This window comes from Otolemur garnettii, unplaced genomic scaffold, assembly GCF_000181295.1.
Source record: "Otolemur garnettii isolate 467f Iridium unplaced genomic scaffold, OtoGar3 scaffold00024, whole genome shotgun sequence".
Lineage (NCBI taxonomy): Eukaryota > Metazoa > Chordata > Mammalia > Primates > Galagidae > Otolemur > Otolemur garnettii.
In genome coordinates, this window is record NW_003852419.1 from 11,553,884 (window position 1) to 11,562,567 (window position 8,684).

Genomic DNA, 8,684 nt, shown 5'->3' on the forward strand with positions numbered 1-8,684 from the left:
ATCCAGAAGGTAACATTAGTAAGCCAAAAGGTTTACATATTTTTAATTTTAATAGAAATTTAAAATTTTAAAAAGCTTACAGTAATACAAGTCTATCTTGACGTTTCACATAATTTCCTGTCTTACTAAAAAATATTTCTGGTTCGGCGCCTGTGGCTCAAGCGGCTAAGGTACCAGCCACATATACCTGAGCTGGCAGGTTGGAATCCAGCCTGGGTCCACCAAACAACAATGATGGCTGCAACCAAAAAATAGCCAGGTGTTGCCAGACGCCTGTAGTCCCAGGTATTTGGGAGGCGGAGGCAGGAGACTCGCTTGAGCCCAGGAGTTGGAGGTTGCTGTGAGCTGTGACACCACAGCACTCTACCCAGGGCGACAACTGGAGGCTCTGTCTCAAAAAAAAAAAAAAAAATTTCTATTTCTAACATCTCATCATAATACTGTAAGTTGACCACCCAAGGGACTGTAACAAACTGGTCAACACGCAGAGGTGGTCAATATAAGTAACTAGGCTTACTGCATTGGTATGGACATAAAAACCGGGTGAACTTCAAGAGGTTGTCAAGTGTTGGAAGGTAGTTAACTATGGAAGTTCTATTCTTGACATCTTTTACTAAAAATGAAAATGATATAATCTTTCTCTTAATTTCTTTACAAAGATATGTATCTTTAACTTATTTGGAACTTATTTTTTTGTGTAGTTTATGATCAAGGGATCTAACTGGTTTTTTTCTAGATGGAGAACAAATTAGACTAGGAGCATTATCATTAAGTATGTCATCCTTGTCACATACTAAACTCCCTTTGTCACTCCCAAGTCTCCTTCCTGTACGCAAACCAAATTACTTTTGATCTCTATGTATGTTTGTGCTCACATCCTTCTACACACTTAGCATGGGCCTCAGCCAACTCTGTAAGTTTAAAATCCCACCATCTGGGGCGGTGCCAGTGGCTCAAAGGAGTAGGGCACCGGCCCCACATGCTAGAGGAGGTGGGTTCAAACCCAGCCCCAGCCAAAAAAAAAAAAAAAAATCCCACCATCTGTTAAAATTCTATACAAATGCCTGGACTATGTTCTTGATTTTCTACCCTTTCTTCCTTCTACTCCTTACTAGAGGTAATCACCTTCTTCTTTGAATATCTACAATACTTATCTGCATGACCTTTGTAACAACCTCTCACTTTGTGCCTCTTAATATAATTATTTAAGGCCCAGAGGCAGTGGTTCACACCTGTAATCCAAGTACTCTAGGAGGCCCAGGCCAGTGGATTGCTTGAGCTCACAAGTTTAAGACCAGCCTGAACAAAAAGCAAGACCCTCATCTCTTCTAAAAATAGAAAAACTAAGCAAGAGGATAGCTTAAGCCAAAGCACCATGGCACTCTACCCAGGGCGACAGCTTGAGCCTATCTCAAAAAAAAAAAAGAAAATGTGCATACACACATATATATATACATATATATACACACACACATATATACATATATATACATGTGTGTATGTATACATACATATATTCAGTTAAGTATAATTTCCTATCTCCCTTTCTAGGTGGTAATGATTTGGTGGACTTGATCTATTTAAGTCATTTTTATAATATCCTTAGTACCAGGGACAGTGTCTCCCAGCCATATTTGTTGGATGAATAACTGTACAGCTTGCTTAATATCTCCTCCCAGCTAACTGAAAATTACCACATTAAAGCTAACTCCTTTGTATGCACAAAAAGGCACCTTTGCCAAATAAAAAGAAATTTATCTGGAATCCAAAAATCAGAAGGCTAAAATAAATGAAATTTAAAACTATTATTTTTTTTTTTTTTGAGACAGAGTCTCACTATGTCATCCTCGATAGAATTCCGTCACGTCACAGCTCACGGCAACCTCAAACTCTTGGGGTCAAGCAATTCTCTTGCCTCAGCCTCCCAAGTAGCTGGGACTACAGGCGCCCACCATAACGCCCAACTATTTTTTGGTTGTAGTTGTCATTGCTGTTTGGCAGGCCCCAGGCTGGATTCAAACTTGCCAGCTCTGGTGTGTGTGGCTGGTGCCCTAGCCACTGAGCTATAGGCACCGATCCTAAAATTATGTATTTTATACCATATATATATATGAGAAAAAAATCAAAAGACCATTAAATGAAGTAATTTTTTTCAAAATAACAATTTCTAGGCTATGACTGGAGTTAATACAGATTCGGGACAATTTTCTATATTTTTATATCCAAAATCCTCTACAATGATAAATGACATACATAATAATGACACCAATGTAAGACTAGCTTATGAATCAAACTGCCCTATGAATCAAACAGAACTTTGCATTATAGGCAAAGTAGTTATCAACTACATCGCAAAAGTTTTAGTGTTTTTAGCTAGAAAGGCTCACTGCCTATTCCTAAACATCTTCCCACTTAGTAACCTAATGCCTAAAAATCATCATTAATATTTTTACCTTTTATTTACAAGTCTAAACCAGTGGTTCTCAACCACAGGCCATTTTACTAGCTAGGCAACATTTAGCAATGTCTGCAGATATTTTTTGATGTCACAACTTGAGGCAGGATTTGTGAAGGTTTTGTTGTTACTGGCATCTAGTTGACATAAGCCAAGGTACTACTAAACATCGTAGAAGATACCCACCTCCAAACAAAGGATCCTCCAGCCCAAGAAGTTAATAATGCCAAAGTTGAGAAACCCTGTTCTAAAATCTGCTAAAATACAAAAATGTATTGTTTTTATTAATCTACACCTTAGCATGTCATCCATTTCAATCCAGGCCTTTATTTTTTTTGCCTCCTCCTCCACACTGTCACACTTATTTATTCTCACCTTATATGACATCTCAGCAGCATTTGACCCACCTAGCTGATCACTCTCCCCTTGAAACACTTCCTTCTCTCTACTTCCTTAACATCTCAGTTCTGGGGGTTCTTCCTGTTTTAAATGGGCACACCTTCTTAGTCGCTTCTGTTAACCTTTCATTGTTGTTTACTATCTGTGTTGTAATAACCCTAGTCTTCCCTTCCTTATCCTCATTTTTTCCCTAGCTGATCTCAGCCAATGCATGGTTTTAATTACATTTACATACCAATAACCCCAAATGTATAACTCTAACCCTGACCTTCAGTATAACCTTAAATTACATCTTTAAAACACAACTTCCATATAGGTTCACACTCATAGGTTCACCCTCAGGTCTCGGGGTTAGGACTTCAACATATCTTTTGGGGGAACACAATTCAAGTCACAATATCCACTAAAATCAATTTTGTACACAGCAGCCATAATGATCTTCTCAAATGTACATCAGTCCCATCTACTCCTCTGCCTACAGGGCTGTGTCCTGCTGGCTTCCTCCTACCATTTTCCTCTTACATCTCAACCACACCAGCTTTCTTTCTGTCCCTCCAACATACCAAATTACTCCCTATCATAGGGCCTCTGCATGGAAATTTCTGTGTAGCTTCCTTCTTCTCTCTCATCATTCAAGTTACAGGTCAAGTGTCACTTCTTCCTGGAAGTCTACTCTGACCACCTACCAAAACAACACATCCTACAGGTGGTCTCTTCACATAACCCTAGTTTCTCTGCAGCATTATCAATATCAGAAATTATTCTCTATGGTATTTACATGTGAAGCCCTCCCTGCTTGAACATAAGCTCCATTGAGAGCAGATTCAAGCAGTACAGCCCAAGAGCCTAAAACAGGACCAAAAATTTCTCATTTTTAATTACCAAACACCTCTCTTTTCTTTAATGACTTTATGAACTCCTATCTTAAACACCAAGGTCATTCAATTACTTTCCTCTTTTTTTTTTTTTTGTTCATTTAGCCATTTAATCCATTTGGAATTAATTTTTGTATACTTATAGGTCACCTTAGGTAATTCAAATGCAAACAGTCTACCACCTCAAAAAATTCTGACCTACTTACTCAATAAAGGTCAAACATTTCCCCAAGCCATTTGTAACCCTATTTGAACTTACCACCTCTTACCAATCCTAAACTGACGATTCCATCCCACTTTACCATTAGATCACACCAAAATGCCCTAATGGACTACCTAAGAGGATTGTGCTTAAAATGCACTTCCCACCTGCCTAATGAAAACCTACAAATCCTTAAAACCCTAGTTCTAGTGTCATCTCTCCTGGAAGGCCTTTTCTGACCAATCCCAGAGTTCCTTACTTTTTTCTTTATATTTATTTCCATGCTAACATTCCTCCATTGTATAATCTACAATGCATAATCTATCTGTCTAATAAGGTTATAACATAATACATATGAAAGAATTTAATACTGCTTTGCACAGAGCAAATGCTAAATAAATGTTAACTACTGTTATTATTACCACAACAGTTTCGAAGTGTTCGTTTGTATAACCTTCCTTACTAGATGACAAAGGACAGAAACTCAGTTATCTGCATTATCAATCTCAGTGGCCTGGCACAGATCAAGGATGAATAAAAAACGCTAAATAGGATCAGCACCCGTAGCACAGTGGTTATGGCGCCAGCCTGGCGGGTTCCAATCCAGCCCAGGCCAGCCAAACAATGACAAGTGCAACAAAAAAATAGCCTAGCATTGTGGCAGGAGCCTGTAGTCTCAACTACTTGGGAGGCTGAGGCAAGAGAATCGCTTAAGCCCAAGAATTTGAGGTTGCCGTGGGCTGTGATGCCACAGCACTCTACCCAGGGTGACAGAGTGAAACTGTCTCAAAAAGAAAAAAAAGTGCTAAATACGGTCCAGTAATGGCTCACGCCTGTATTCCTAGCACTCTGGGAGGCTGAGGGAGGTGGACTGCCTGAGCTCAGGAGTTTGAGACTAGCCTGAGCAACAGCCAGACCCCTGTCTCTAAAAATAACCAGGTGTTGTGGCCGTCACCGGTAGTCCCAGTTCCTTGGGAAGCTGAGGCAAGAAAATCGCTTGAGCCCAAGAGTTTCAGGTTAGGGCAACAAAATGAGATTCTGTCTCAAAAAAAAAGAAAAGGAAAAAGAAGTGCTAAATAAATCAATTACACCTCACTTCTAAAACAGATTAACACTGATTTTCTTTAACACTGAGTATTCTTTAAGGTATAAAAACAACCTTAAAGATGAAAAATGAACTGCTCTTCCTGCTTTTTGATTTGGTTCAAATTTCGGGAAGGAGCAAGACAGCTTTTTCCATATCCCAGGAAGAGAATTGCAAGGGCTCTGTGACTAACACTTTATAACCCATTAGTTTGTTATTTAAAGCAGATAATGGCATTTTTGTTTTTAAGAAAATGGGAAATCAAAAAACTTATCAGCTTCTTTGATTCGAAAAACACCCTGACGATTCAATCTACAAATGGAGAACCCCTACTTGGAGTAAAAATGTAGGGACTGTGATGTGTGGCTACCCTCCCCATTAAAGTCTACGTCCCTGCCAGCCCCGGACGATCACGGTATTCTTATATTGGGGAGTGGCGTGTCTCCTCGCCCTGGGGTTCCCCTAACACAAGATTTGTAGCGACTGAACAAACGGCCCTGCATTAGTCGGAGGCTGCAAACTACCAAGATGACCGCATCTCACAGGAGAAGAGGTGGAGAGATGCTTCAGGCGGGAAAGATGAAGTGTACAAATGCCAGATGCGGAGGAATAGAAAAAGGAGCGAGAGGATTAGTCAAAAATGCCGCCACTTTTCACTTCTCTTCGCTACCTCGAATTTTTTCACGTAGGATCCTGCTCCCACATGGGCTCACCTTCCCTCCTCCCGCACTCACAGCAGCAGGGGCCAAGACGCCACCCGCCCACCGGAGAACCCAGCAGGTGGCTGGCGGAGCGGCCACCGCGGGGACTCACCAGGTCGTCGTGCTGCCACTTCTCCGCCGAGATGGCCGCCTCGAGACCAGGTCCCCAGGAGCTCTGTCCCGGAAGGCCGCAGCCTTCGATCCCCACCGCGGTGCTGCGGGGGTCGGAAACAACAGAAGCCCGCCCAGTGTCCCGGCTTCCGTAGGCGGACGGCGCCGCGGCCCCGGATGTTGATATGCCACCTGCCCCGGAAACGGTGGCCGGAGGCTCAGGGGGGCGGAGGCGGCGTTGCCCGGCTCTCCGGAAGGAGACGTGGCGGCGGTTGGGACCCCGTCTGCCTGGGCGCTTTATAGTCCCGCCGCCTCCTCCTCCTCCTACTGCTCCTCTCCTCCTTGGACAGAGGAGGTTGTGGCGGCGGCTGGAGAAAACGGCAGCGGAGGATGGAGGAAGGAGGCGGCGGCGTGCGGAGTCTGGTGCCCGGTGGGCCGGTGTTGCTGGTCCTCTGCGGCCTCTTGGAGGCGTCCGGCGGCGGCCGAGCGCTCCCTCCGCTCAGCGATGACATCCCTTTTCGAGTCAACTGGCCCGGCACCGAGTTCTCTCTGGTCAGTGCCCTGACATAATCGGCAGCCATCTCACCTTCTGCTGGCACTAAGTGTTCGGCCTCATCCCTCGGTTTTCTTTACTTTTCCCCCTCAGAACCTCCTTTGCTGGAAGCTTCTCCAAGCCAAAGCTGCTTGTACTCAGGGCTCGTTCGGTCGTTCGTTCGTTCATTCATTCATTTACGCATTAGGTGGATGTGTCCCCCATGCTAACTAACTCTTAGGAATCCAGATTGCTCTTTCTTTTTTAATTCCGTCGCTTTAGAACTTATTTCCCAACTCTCCCATCCTTTGGAAACAGCTTTCTTAGAATCATATCAGGTGTATTTATCTTCCCTTTGGAGAATCAACTGCAGCTCTTCCTCCACCAGCAGCCTTCTTTCCTTTAGTATTACACAGCACCCTGGCCACACAGCCGTACTGCAAACCTGAGTTTCCTTTCTCATCTTCGTTTTTCCTCTCTTGTACACACAGAGGGAAGCTTTTCCCTCCACAGTGGTTTCTGAGAGGAATATTTAGCCTGTGAGATGTTAAGGACCCTTTATATAGATTATCTTTTACAGTTTTAGTATATAACGACTAAAGACCGCAGAACGTGAGATTATTATGATGAATTTTCCTACAGTAAAGAACAGATAAATAAACTCAGGGAAAAGAAAAGTCAATTTGGGGGAAGTGCACTGCTTGAAGAGTCTTATCAATGTGTAGCTACTTCGGGCCAATAGAAGTGTGCTCCTTTAGTATTAAATATTAATTCACTTATTTCAAACTGAAGTCCTGGAAAAAGCAAAAGTTAAAAGAAATTTTTATTGTAATTACCTGCACTTATTCAACTTGAGAGACTATGTTTTTATATTGCTCTATTACTAGTTCACTGAAACATACACTAAATGATACCATGATGTCAAAACAGGATTTAGCGAGTTAATGGACGTTATTGTTAGCACATAGCTTTCTGTCTGCACATGTTAGGTTTTGTTTGTTTCTCACACCTGGTTTGTTTCTCCACCCCTGCTTTCTCCCATTCTGGTTGTTCGATAATTTTCGAATTTATCTAGGTAAATATTTCTCTGGGAAGTCAGGTTTCTCTTTGTATTGGAGAAATACTGGTACATTAAAATGCTCATATAATTTTTTTTTTCTTTTTTGAAACAGAGTTACCACTCTGTCACCCTGGGTAAAGTATTGTGGCATAATCGTAGCTCACAGCAACCTCAAAGTCTTGGGTTCAAGAAATCCTCTTGCTTCAACCTCCCAAGTAGCTGGAACCACAGGTGTGGGCCACAGTGCCCCCGGTTTTTCTATTTTTTGTAGAGACAGTGTCTTTCTCTTGCTCAAGCTATTCTCAAACTCCTGAGCTCAAGCAGTCCATCTGCTTCAGCTTCCCAGAATTCCAGAATTACAGGCATGACCCACAATGTCTGGCCTAAAACTTTGTAATATATCAGAAATAATTTTAGTAGGCTTGGGGTGAGAATACTTTAATCTGACTATCATTGTTGTGTCCAAAGAATGCACTTAAAATGAACATGACAAATGTTCAAAGAATATGGTTATCAAAATGTTTTACTTTACACCTGTGGTTTTTTAATTGAGAAAAAGCACACTGATATGTGACCCTGAAAATTTATAGACCTATGAGTAAATGACTAAAGCTAGCAGTTTAGAGGTTACTACCAAACTGTTGTTGAGTTGTTTTTTTTTTTTTAGAGATTGCGTCTTAACTATATTGCCCAGACTGGAATGCAGTAACTATTCACAGATAAAGATAGTATACTATAGCTTCAAACTCCCAGGTTCAAGCAATCCTGCCTCAGCCTCCTGAGTAGCTGGGAGTACAGGCTTTGACCACTGCACCTAGCTTTTTTCTCTTTAAGCTTGAGTTATTTTGAGAAAAATGTACAGACATTTTTCTATGAATTGGCACAAGGTCAGTGGGCCCCATGCAAAAGTAAGCCACAATAGTCATTGTCACTGGACTTTTGCTTTTTTGATGACTTCTATAATCTTAATGTTTCCCTTGTCTGCTTTATTTAATTCCAAACTACTTCTCTCCTCACCTAGCACTGCCATTTTTTTTAAATGAGCCAGTTAGTTGGACATTTTTTATCTAAAGCTGCTGTATTAAGTAAAGTTTTTTATCTACTATCAGAAATTAGAGAGAAGGGATTAGAAGAAGATCTGAATTTTTTTTAGCATTAAAATTCTCTGCTTTAAATCACCCTTCCAGCTCGGCGCCTATAGCTCAACCGGCTGAGGCGCCAGCCACGTACACCTAAGGTGGCGGGTTCGAATCCCCAGCCCGGAC

At 41.9% G+C, this 8,684-nt stretch overlaps 2 protein-coding genes across 2 annotated transcripts in view; one reads left to right on the forward strand and one right to left on the reverse strand.

Annotated features, from left to right (window-relative positions):
* Nucleotides 1-5,871, reverse strand: part of ASB3 (ankyrin repeat and SOCS box containing 3) — a 117,249-nt gene extending 111,378 nt beyond the window's left edge. Inside the window, exon 1 of the mRNA XM_023512074.1 lies at nucleotides 5,829-5,871. The gene's annotated coding sequence lies outside the window, so the exon portion shown is untranslated. The remainder of the gene's footprint in view (nucleotides 1-5,828) is intronic.
* A 73-nt stretch (nucleotides 5,872-5,944) lies between these two features.
* Nucleotides 5,945-8,684, forward strand: part of ERLEC1 (endoplasmic reticulum lectin 1) — a 33,754-nt gene continuing 31,014 nt past the window's right edge. The window contains exon 1 of the mRNA XM_003787913.3: nucleotides 5,945-6,379. Within this exon, the coding sequence (XP_003787961.1) occupies nucleotides 6,218-6,379 (162 nt within the window). The 5' untranslated portion in view covers nucleotides 5,945-6,217. The remainder of the gene's footprint in view (nucleotides 6,380-8,684) is intronic.